At 34.2% G+C, this 12,388-nt stretch overlaps 2 protein-coding genes across 2 annotated transcripts; one reads left to right on the top strand and one right to left on the bottom strand.

Moving 5' to 3' along the window:
- The first annotated feature begins 3,625 nt into the window (after window positions 1–3,625).
- LOC131627827 (probable polygalacturonase) lies at window positions 3,626–6,166 on the top strand. Its single transcript, XM_058898691.1, has 6 exons — window positions 3,626–3,781; window positions 3,880–4,206; window positions 4,611–4,731; window positions 4,826–5,000; window positions 5,138–5,208; window positions 5,308–6,166. Exons 1-6 carry the CDS (start codon window positions 3,746–3,748, stop codon window positions 6,024–6,026), a joined length of 1,449 nt encoding a protein of 482 aa, XP_058754674.1. The 5' UTR covers window positions 3,626–3,745; the 3' UTR covers window positions 6,027–6,166.
- On the bottom strand, window positions 6,089–8,637 carry LOC131627828 (mitogen-activated protein kinase homolog MMK2-like). Its single transcript, XM_058898692.1, has 6 exons — window positions 8,140–8,637; window positions 7,527–7,656; window positions 7,239–7,376; window positions 6,809–7,141; window positions 6,509–6,692; window positions 6,089–6,399 (listed from the first exon to the last, which is right to left on the bottom strand). The coding sequence occupies exons 1-6, from the start codon at window positions 8,295–8,297 to the stop codon at window positions 6,224–6,226; spliced, it is 1,119 nt and encodes a 372-aa protein (XP_058754675.1). The 5' UTR covers window positions 8,298–8,637; the 3' UTR covers window positions 6,089–6,223.
- Between the last annotated feature and the right edge of the window lie 3,751 nt (window positions 8,638–12,388).

The raw sequence follows: 12,388 nt of genomic DNA, 5'->3' as shown, positions 1-12,388 counted from the left end.
TTCAACCAGCTGGATTTCGTCGAGTCCTCACTTACCATGCTCGACGTCTCCCTCCTGTTATATTTTGTTGAGTGGTGGCACCCTGAAACATCATCCTTTCATCTTTCATGTGGGGAGATAAATATCACATTGGATGGTGTTTCATCTTTGTTTCACATTCCCATTGCTGATACATTCTTCACTGCTCTCCATATTAACCAGGGGACGACGCTGACACAGGTTGTAGAGGATCTAGAGGTTGATGAGGGTGTGGTTCTCGAGGAGTTTGCCTTTAGAAGAGGCTTGCACCTTAGGATGTCTTGGCTGAGGGATAGGTAAAAGGAGCTTGTTGCGGCAGAGAAGATCTAGAGGTTGATGAAAGTGTGGTGCTCAAGAAGTTTGTCTTTAATAGAGGCTTGCACCTTAGGATGTCTTGGCTGAGAGACATGTAAAAGGAGCTTGCGGAGGTAGAGAGGTATGAGGTTGCCACTAAGGCGTACACGCTACATCTAATGACATGTACTCTCTTTGCAGAAAAGTCTGGTGTTTATATTGGTATTAACTATATTTGACTGTTTAGTAGCCTAGACACTCTAAATTGGTCTTGGAGAGTAGCGACGTTGACTATGCTTTACACGGCACTTGGAGTTGCTTCCTAGTCTGATACCAGACAACTAGCTGGTTACTTAAGCATATTACAAGTATACTAACATTTATTTTTATGTTGTTACTTGAGCCTATTTGTTGGATGTCATATTAATCATTTTTTATTTGTTCAATACTGAATATACGAGTATTTCTCTAGCATCTGTGATAGGAGATTGCAACAGCGGGTGCTTCATTGGCGAGGAGATGGAAGGGTAGTAGGTGGTTTGTGGGGTTGTTATGGAGTACAAGAATAGGCTTGATGTGTTGACAGTAGGTGATGTCGTCTGGACACCATACACGACGCACCGTCCCCATCGCCTATTTTTTGATACAACATTGTATTCAGGGCATATGAGGTGGGAGAACCAAGATAGCCGCCTCCTAATCTGATACCAGACAACTAGCTGGTTACTTAAGCCTATTACAAGTATACTAACATATATATATTTTTTTATTTTTATGTTGTTACTTGAGCCTATTTGTTGGATGTCATATTAATCATTTTTTATTTGTTCAGTACTGAATATACGAGTATTTCTCTAGCATCTGTGATAGGAGATTGCAGCAGCGAGTGCTCCATTGGCGAGGAGATGGAAGGGTAGTAGGTGGTTTGTGGGGTTGTTATGGAGTACAAGAATAGGCTTGATGTGTTGACAGTAGATGATGTCGTCTTGACACCATATACGGCGCACCGTCCCCATCGCCTATTCTTCGATGCAACATTATATTCAGGGCATATGAGATGGGAGAACCAAGATAGCCGCCTCTAGTTGATTGTTGTTCTTGCATATAACCTCACGGGTTTGGTAAACCCGGATGATGAGGTTTTTATCAAATTATTTAGGATAGCAGACATACCTCGTGGGTGGACCTATGTAGACATATTATATTTTGTTTGTATTATATGTATATTTTGTGACACAGACTTGTTATCACCATATTTATTTATTGCATAATATTTTGTGACACAGACTTGTTATCACCATATTTATTTATTGCATAATATTTTGTGTATTACATGATTCAAAGATGAACACAACATAAAACATTACAACAAACATAAATTAAAAAAAAACTAAACATGAAAACCTATGTACTACCAAATGATTCTGGACGCTTCAACATCTTCATTATGTCGCCGACGGATCTTGTTATCTGCGCATCCAACTCAATCGGACATTTTGTTATCTTACGGTGAAATGATTCCCACGTGGCCTTGACATCTTCGTCGATCTTCAACTCAGTTAGGTTGTATTTCACCTTTCCATTACTATCAATCCAATCTTCGTGAAACTCAATCTTTCTCACCGTTCTGTTATCGGTATCAGGCACCAACTCATTCAACTTGTCTGTCAAGTTCGCGAGGGATGTGGTGTCATCTAGAAGCTTGAATTCAATAGGAGGGTTGGTTCCATTAAAATATACATCCGGCTAAATCAGAAATTCAGGAAAATATATTTTTTTGAGATGTCTTTCTCTATAACATATGCCCCTGTTTATACAAGTGAAGATTAATTCTATACCACACAAATTTGTCGGTGCAATCAGAACCCTCCAACTATGTCGGCAAAATCTTAATCGTTGAAAGAAAAATTTTAAATGAGGAAACTATCGAAAATTTTAGTATATCCAAAATTCTCGGTATTTCATGGTAAATTTGAAATTTTCCGTAATTTACAAATACTAGAAATTTCAAAAATACTACCGGAAATTTCATCTACTCTATCAGACATTTCATTCGAAAAAATTGTCCAATTCACACAAAAACATTTCTAAAATAATTCCATATAATATGGAGGGTGCGACAGTATAATTTGGGAGGTAGCCTTCCACTACCGTCATAATGGTCTTAGGTTTCGTATTTCCTTCTCTGGTTTCCTTGGTACAAGAACATGAAGCTGCTACGGCCTCACCGTAGTACTCACAATCTCCTGAATTACATAGTTTAATAAAACTTAATTAGGAATAATTATGGGGTATCCTACCTCAGTCCAACATATCTCATCTGGTAACAATCACAACAACAACAATGAATATTTTATTTTAAAATTAAGTTAATAATATAAATTTGAATAGAGGGAGAAAAGTGAATACATAGAGTCATAGACCATGGGGTAACAGAACAAACTCGTGATGGTTTGGAAGAGAAAAGTTGCGATTGAATCACATCCACAAACTAAGGCCAACTATGGATAAGTGCTTTAGTGACTCGTGAGTGGAACAGAAAAACTTCAACTCATAGAATATACCATATCACAGTACCACTACCTTTTAAGAAAACAATTCAATTATATAAGGTTCTATGAGCTACTCAAATGCTAACCATTTATGCTTTTAGAATATAGGGTTAATAGTATTTTATTCCGTGTAATATAAGAGTGTTTCGGTTCATCCCTATTGTTGCCAAAGGCAGGTTTTGGCAATTTTTTTTTTTTAAAAACTGTTGCCAAAAGGTAAGTTGGGGGAAAAACAAAATTCGCTAACATTACGGGGGTGAATTATTATTAACCCTAGAATATAAATAGTAACAAGCAATCACTTATGCCAATTCTATATGTATATTGAGTATCATGATTAGAGAGTGAATTCAATTGAGTTGAGATTTAAGAGAGAGGGGTAGCAGTACAAGAATTCTCCACCCGTGAGGAAGTGGGTCGGCAGCAAAAGGGTAGTGGGACTGCTAGCACTCACGAGACCTAATGCTGTGAAAAGTGACAACTTCCAAAAATTTAAACTTAAAATAATTGAAATTCTATTATTATGGAATAATCACTTATACCAAAGAATGAATATTCAAAATCAACATGCCTAAATTTTATTATATATATCTTGATATAAACAGTTTATAGGACCACAAATTTGATGGTTGAGTGAGTAGGATTTGAGACTAGGAATGTTTGTTAAAAAATTCCAAGCTCGAATTAGCCAGTTCTAAGCTTATTCAATTGAATATGGTCAGTTCTTAAATGATATCAAATATAGTTAAACTTGGTGGTTTTTTTTATTATATTATTAGGAAATAGTGGACCTATTGACACTGAACTTCAGTTATAAATACTTATCATAGCTTCACTCTCCACATATACCAAAATCAAATTCCAAACTTTTTTCTCTTACAATGAAGCTCTCGTGGAATACTCACATGAGGCTACAAGTAAAACCCTTTATCCTCCTCACCATCTATTACTCCTATAAAGAATTTCTTCTACATTTTTCTGACCATTTATTTTCATGGCTATATTGATTTTTCAGGTGATTAAATTAGTCTTTGCTCTCTTTGTGGTGACACTGAGAACAGCTGAGAGTAGAAAAGTCAAAATTGTGACAGCTTCATTTGAGTACAATGCTATAAATTGTAGAGCACACAGTGCTTCTTTGACAGATTTCGGTGGTGTTGGAGACGGAGTTACATCGAACACAAAGGCTTTTAAGTCTGCAATTAGTAATCTGAGCCAGTATGGTTCCGAAGGTGGTTCTCAGCTCTATGTTCCGGCCGGAAAATGGCTCACTGGTAGTTTCAGTCTCACTAGTCACTTTACTCTCTATTTGGACAAAGATGCTGTTCTTCTTGCTTCTCAGGTATCTCATAAATTTCCACTCGTTGTAACTAATTAATCAACATAGCCATTGTGGTGCTCTCTGTCACGAAAGATTAATCTCTGCAGTTGCGCAGAGAATACAAACTTTTTTCAAGATGCAATTACCTAACAAATTTAACCCTTAGAAAAAAGACTTTATAGAGGGAATCACGTGAGTTACAAATGAGGAAGATATCCAATAATTAAATGAAATGCAAAGAATGTGTCACAAGTTTCATAACTATTGTTTTATTCTTATATTCACACCAACTCTATAGATCATAGAGTGGTCCATTTACATTTTTTATCTTTTACTATTCTGAGTGTGTCATATTGTGGCACTTTGATTAGTGCTTCTATTAAGTGCTAACTCTATTTTGTTATTCTGTTAATAAAATAATTTAGGATATAACTGAGTGGCCGGTGCTTGAACCATTACCGTCATACGGTCGTGGAAGAGACGCACCAGCAGGAAGATTCACAAGCTTCATATTCGGAACTAACCTCACAGATGTTATCGTCACAGGTATGAAAAAAAACATAAAATAAATTACTATTTATGTCGACGTGTCAGTGTCTAGTGTCTGTGTTTCATAGACTGTGACACATTGTTTTAACAGGTGAAAATGGCACCATAGATGGTCAAGGCGCGTTTTGGTGGCAACAGTTTCACCGAAAAAAGTTGAAGTACACACGCCCCTACTTGATCGAACTTATGTTCTCGGACAGCATCCAAATCTCAAATCTAACTCTCCTTAATTCTCCATCATGGAACATTCATCCTGTTTACAGCAGGTAAATAACCATAACCATACTTCACTTGTATATTTCAAATCTCGAAAGAAAATGTTCTCAAATACATATTTCATCGCTTTTAGTTTCTCTTTTACTTTCAAAGCCTATATAATAACAAAATTTTCAATGCTATACAGCAATATTATTGTGCAAGGTATTACTATATTTGCTCCTGTCACATCTCCTAACACTGATGGTATCAATCCAGGTCAGCATTAGAAAACATTTTATACAAAATATTCAAAAAAGTATTGGATTTGAATGGATTGATATAGTTTTTGCTCTTATTCTGTATGTTCATGTTTAGATTCTTGCACAAATACAAAAATTGAAGACTGTTACATCGTTTCTGGGGATGACTGTGTTGCTGTCAAAAGTGGATGGGATGAGTATGGTATAAAATTCGGTTGGCCTACGAAACAACTAGTAATCAGAAGATTAACATGCATTTCACCATTCAGTGCAACCATAGCCTTAGGAAGTGAAATGTCTGGAGGGATACAAGATGTTAGAGCCGAGGATATTACAGCCATTCAAACAGAATCGGGTGTACGAATCAAAACAGCTGTTGGTAGAGGAGGATATGTAAAAGACATATATGTGAAGAGATTTAATATGCATACGATGAAATGGGCATTTAAGATGACAGGTGATTACAATTCGCATGCTGATACTCACTTTGATCCTAATGCTTTGCCTGAGATCACGAATATCAACTATAGAGATGTTGTGGCGGAGAATGTTACAATAGCGGCCAAGTTTGAAGGAATTTCTAATGACCCTTTTAAGGGAATTTGTATTGCTAATGTGACTCTAGGGATGGCTGTTAAGGCCAAGAAAAGGCCATGGACATGTACCGATATCGAAGGGATGACTAGTGGTGTGACGCCTACGCCTTGTGATTTGTTGCCTGATCAAGGGCCAGAGAAAATCGCGGCGTGTGATTTTCCAGAAGAGAGTTTACCTATTGATAAGTTGGAGCTTAAGAAGTGTGCTTACAACATGAAATATGTTGAGATGTATTAGTCTATGTAAGTTATGTTTAGGAATGAGCTTTCTCATAAGCATTTCTCAAACTTGACAAGTGAATGGTGTTTCAAATTATAGTAATCAAACAGTTTTTTTTCTTTTTCTTATTCAATATCACTATAATTTGTCCAAAAGAAGTTATAAATAAGGTATCAAGTATTTCATTATCAACATACAATTGTAAATGCTAAATCTCAATAAATAGGTGGATCAGGATTGAACTTCACAGATTCCTTCCAGATGAGTTCCTTGATATCTTGTTCGGTGAAAGACGGTATCTCGAAATCAAAATTGAAAGGTCTAGAGCAAACTGGTTCCACATTAATATCATGGAGCGGCGCTAAGTATTGGTGGCTCAGAGCCTCATCAACTGCAACGAAGTCATGTGCCGTCAATAAAAGTATAGACACGGAGAATCCAAAGTTTATAAAAGACTATCGAAAATATACTATCAAGTCAAGAATCGTTATAATCTTTACCTGTAATGCGTCTGTTCGGATCAAAAACAAGCATTCTCTCTAATAAATCAACTGCACCGGGAGACATGTTGGGAAACCTCGCAGCAAATTGTTGTCTTGGATATTGAGGAAGCTGTCTTACGTATCTACGAGCATTATCACTCCGTAGAAATCCAAGGCTGGTGTCATCGGGCGAACCTATGAGCTTTTTAAAATCAAAGAAAATTTGTCAATCTAAAATCTATTTCCGACCAAGTCTGAAAAAATCAAAGATTATGACATGATTTGCAACATATAAGGCAAAATGCATGACCTATATACCTCTGTGATCAATCGGAGCTGATGAACATAATCTGTCCCAGGAAATAGGGGTTGTCTTGTCACGATTTCGCCGAGGATGCAACCAACTGACCATATATCAATGGCTGCAGTATATTCGGAGCAATTAAGAAGCAATTCTGGAGCTCGGTACCACCGAGTAACCATATATGCAGTCATGAAATCAGTTTCACAAGTAGTTCTAGCTAGACCAAAGTCTCCGATCTTAAGATCACAATTGGAATTCAGTAGCAAGTTGCTAGGCTTTAAATCACGGTGCAAAATATTTGCTGAGTGTACGTATTTCAGTCCTCGTAACAACTGATACAGAAAATACTGGAAAAAGTATCTTATCAATCACTGTAATCAAACAATCTTTCATTATGGCAGACAGTAAAAGGCATATGCTATAAGAAATAGTTGAAGTGCTAACCCGACAATGATCATCAGTCAATGGTTGATTGGAACGGATTATTTGATGCAGGTCGGTATCCATTAACTCATAAACAATGTAAACATCATTGAAATTGTTTGTCTGTGGAGGCCGTATAATGTCCTTAAGGACTATCACCTGTATTGGAGACTTAATCGGTAAGTAAAATGTTTTGTATGAAAATCAATTCTAATAAAGACAATCCAATCACGAAACTGACGAGTAAGGCAATCATTCAAACCAAATGTCAGTAAGAATATCTTCAAATCAAAAGGTTTATCAAATTACATTTTCATGATCCATGTGCCGGAGAAGTTTAATCTCTCGTAAGGTCCTTTTGGCATCGATTCTGTTGTCAAACGCATTGCCAACCTTCTTAATAGCAACTTCTTCGCGTGTCTCCGCATTTACAGCAGCACTGAAGGAAAATGAAAAAACAATGATGTATTTCACATTGTTTATAACAGAATCTGAATCCACGCGAACAAGAAAAAAAACAATTCAACATATACATATTATCTCGAGTTTAACAAGTCCGAAAATCCTTTGGATTGTATTCTTTACCATGTCAAATTCTAAATCACCTGAAATGATGATCCTATCTCATTTTAAATTCAGCTTAACAGATAGATTCAATCAACAATTTCAACTAGATTCTCTTTCAATTGATCAAAAATAACAAAAACTAATAGAATTATGCAGTAAAAACTAACTAGCATCAGTTACAGGTTCCTTGCTCTAAAAGGCAAGCATTCCAAATCCCCAAAACGTGCAAGCAATAAATAACTAAACAAAGGGCAACACTTGTTCACCTTTACCCCCAGAAACAACAAAAACAAGACACAAAAACAAATGAGTTCATCAAGAAAAAAAATTATCTGCATAATTTGGTTTTTCTTACCAGACAATACCAGAAGCTCCTCTTCCAACAGGACGGATAGGAGGGACATACTTGTAAGAGACTTCAAAGAGGTTTCCATAGATATTGTACTGAACATAGCGTCCGCCGTGAGTAAGAACTCCATGGATATTGTTATGATCAGCTGAAGTAAGAGACATGTCTGTTTGGTATGGAAGTTGAGAATCCAAACTAAACCAGAAAATGGCAAGTTGCAAGGATTTATAGAGAAAGGAGCTAAATTGGTGAAGTGGGTTGCACTGAATTTAGAAGGTACGTGTTGTTATGAGTCTGCTTGGGCAAGGTCTTTGGTTTTGTATAGGTGGAGAAGGAGAGAGAAAATGTGTATGAGTTTTGACCAAAGAGAGAGAAGGTCAAGGTTTGTTTGTTTGTAAAGCATGTTTATGTGACCGTTGAAATTGGATTAAACTGGAAAAGCTAGTGTGAACTCGTGAAGATGTGAAACTTCTTGGACCCTTGTTTTCGACTTCTGAAAGTGTTTATGCTCTCTCTGATTTGCGTGTGAGATTCTGGATATTCAATTTTCTATTATTTGGTCTCCCTTGACTTGTGCAAGTCTGGCCTTCTCATTAATGACTTGACTGGCCAACAATTGCCTTATGTCACCATTTTTTACTTATTTTCAAAATAAATTATCATTTTTTTGAAAAAAAAAACATCTAATATCATTAAAATTTGGTTTGTATATTAAATTTAAGGTTAAAAATTGCAGAAAAGAAATCTCTTTTCACACTTCCACCTTGATTGTAAGATGTGGCAATAGTTGATTTTTAGCCATGGAAATAGATTCAATTGTTTGAGGTATGAATGCAAGGTGAAGGTTAATATGGTGAACCAAATTTATTGGTCTATCATGGTGAACTAAAAATGACTTATTATTACAAGTTAAACAAGTTTTTTTCTTAATTTATATAAAAGATCAATATTACTTTAATTACTTTTTAATTTTTCATAAATATCCCAAAAAATAATATTATTTATTGACACAAATAAATATTTTATTTATAAATTATATAATATTTAATTAATAAAAAAGAATAAATTATATTAATATAATTTATTTCTTTCGTAAATACTCATCTATTAACTCCAAAAAAATCACTTAATAATTAAGGATTGTTTGATAAATTTCTATATATCTCATTATTTGGCCGCTAATCCATGTTTTTTACTTTGAAATTTTTTATTTTTAATCTCTTTGAGAAAACTAACTCACTTTCTTTTTCTTTCTAAAAATACTAACTTTTATTATTATAATATTATATATTTTCACTCAATAAAGTACAATATTTACTTATTTGATAAATGCTGAGATGAAGATGATAAATTCATTTTGTGTTAATTTAACATGTTGTACATATATTAAAAAAATTGCAAATGAAAAAAATAAAAATATAACATATTCATTTTGTAATACTGTATTTTTTTCATTTCTCAGGCAAATGAAGAAGACAAAGATTTCTTACAGATTAAGATCGAAACAATCATTGCAGCTCTTAATAAAATTATAATTATATTTCATGATAAATATTAGGATCTAACTTAAATTTTTAATTAAAAAATTATAATTATAAACTGTGATAAATATTAGGATTTAAATTAACTTTTTAATTAATAAAATTAAAATATAATTTGTAATAAATATTGAGGTTTAATTTGTAATTTGTAAAATATTAGGATCTAATTTGTAATAAATTATAAATATTGTGGTTTATTTAAAAGTATATGTTAGGATATAAATGTAAATATTTGTTTCTCTACCTATTACTTGAATAGTAGGTTACCTATATTCAATCATAACCATTGAATTTATTTAATATTAAATCAATGGTGATTTTGATAGTTCACCATGATGAAGAAATAAATTAAGTTCACCATCTTATCCTTCACCTGAATGCAAATGTTGTCTTGATGTTCCTTTGATGACGACATGGACGGATGTGAACACAGGTCGTCGTTTCTACAAATGTGAAATGTATAAGGTATGTTTTAAATACTACAATGTTTTGATGTTGTTATGTTTTACCTAGTTCACGATATGTCATGTGTTCATCTCCATTCATGTTTTCAGGTTCAAGTTACAAAAATTGTAGCCATTTTGTTTGGTTGGATGAGGAGATGAATCCTAGGACAAGAGGAATCATTACTAAAGAATCTAAATGAAGAGAATGAAAACTTAATTCCTACAAAGCAGAAGATGGAGAAATTGAGATTAAATTGAAGATATTAAAGAAGCAATTGAAATTCAACTGGATGATTACCTTCATTATTTTGTTTGCTTTAGTTGGTTCAACATTAATGAAATAGGTTTTAGGTTTTTTTCTGTTCAAATCATGTGCTGGTTAGTTTAAGGTGATTAGGTTTAAGGTTATTATGTTGTAACAAGTTATCCACAATATTGTAATACATTTGATTGATGAATGAAGTATGTGTAAGCAATTCAGTTTTTCAACATTAATGAAATATGTTTTAGGTTTTTTTTCTATTCAAATCATGTGCTGGTTAGTTTTAAGGTGATTAGGTTTAAGGTTATTATGTTGTAACAAGTTATCCACAATATTGTAATACATTTGATTGATGAATGAAGTATGTGTAAGCAATTCAGTTGTTCAACATTAATGAAATAGGTTTTAGGTTTTTTTTTCTGTTCAAATCATGTGCTGGTTAGTTTTAAGGTGATTAGGTTTAAGGTTATTATGTTGTAACAAGTTATCCACAATATTGTAATACATTTGATTGATGAATGAAGTATGTGTAAGCAATTCAGTTGTTCATCATTAATGAATGAATTCAGTTTGTTATGATACTGTCAAAAGTCAATGCATAAGGCATTTGGCCTGCATTTGTCTTGAGTTTGGCCTGACTTGGCCTGCAATTGGTTTGACTTTGGTCGGACTTGGCCTGAGTTTGGCATGACTTAACCTGCAATGGTAAAACTAAAGACTTGGCTTGAGTTTGGCATGACTTGGCCTACAAAAAAAATGTTCATTACCAAAACAGGATACCGTAACAACTTATTTGACACCAACAAAATAACATATAACTTTAATAACATACTGAAATAGACTTTATATAATTCATAAGATGTTCATTACAACATACCAAAATATGTTCATTACAGCATGAAATGTGTTCATTACACCATTGCTCCAAAATGTTCATGACTTACCTGTAGGTCACACTTTGTATAGGTCTTGAAGTGTGATATGGTCCAAAATGTTGCAGGGATCTTTAGTATATTCTTCTATGCAATTTCATTTAATGCCTTCATTCTTTGTATTACTTTGTCTCATGTTGGTAGTGTTGTTGTCCTTGCAGCTGCCCACCTGACCTCTTTTAACTCTAGCAAGATGCTTCTTCTTTTAATTTCCATATAAAAGCTTTACACACAATCTCTTGTCCACATGGGCACTAAGACCTTGAACTGCAGGTACCAGTCCCTATCAAAATAAATGATAGTCAAGATATAATTTGATGTAATCAAAATAAATGGCAGACATAGATAGATACAGGGCTGTCTTTAAAGGCGTGCAAGGCAGACTACCACACAGGGCCTTAAATTTTTCAGAATTAAACTATAGGTAAATAGGGCCTCATAAATTATTTGTTAGTTTAAATCGTGATTAAATAGGACCCTCATTTGTGTTTCCATAGGTAAACTATAGCTAACCTACACAGGGCCTCCAAAAACTTGAGACGACTTTGGATAGATGTAATCAAGAAAATACCTTATGTTGGTAAAAAATAAAAGCACATGATCTCTGATTGAATCCTTCTAGATCTTGCAGAAGAAGATCTAAAAACAACCACCATAGTCCTCTTTCAAAAAAAAAAAAAACAAACATCCAAATCAATCAACGACTTACATGTCTTTGCAAACCCTGTCTTGCAAGTCTCTAAACAAACATAGATTCTTTCAAACACATGGTTACCGTTGGTATCAGATAACGGTATAACAACATTACTATTAAGGTTTGATTTCAACAACTCTTGTGCATAACTTCCCAAATGGGTGAACTGATCAATCTCATCTCCTTGAACCAATTATATTGCCTTCCTTTTCTATGCATGATCATGTTATAATTTCATTCCCTATCTCTGAATGGATCCAACTATGAGACCAGATGATTTAATGTAAGGATATTTGCAAACCTTTTGCAAGCCACTAAGTCTTTGCATTCCTGTTGTATGTAGTCCTGTGGCATGTATGCTCATCAATAAAACTCACTAT

The sequence above is a fragment of the Vicia villosa genome, unplaced genomic scaffold (assembly GCF_029867415.1).
Source record: "Vicia villosa cultivar HV-30 ecotype Madison, WI unplaced genomic scaffold, Vvil1.0 ctg.000402F_1_1, whole genome shotgun sequence".
In the NCBI taxonomy this organism is placed as follows: Eukaryota; Viridiplantae; Streptophyta; class Magnoliopsida; order Fabales; family Fabaceae; genus Vicia; species Vicia villosa.
This window is presented reverse-complemented; position numbering and strand designations above follow the sequence as displayed.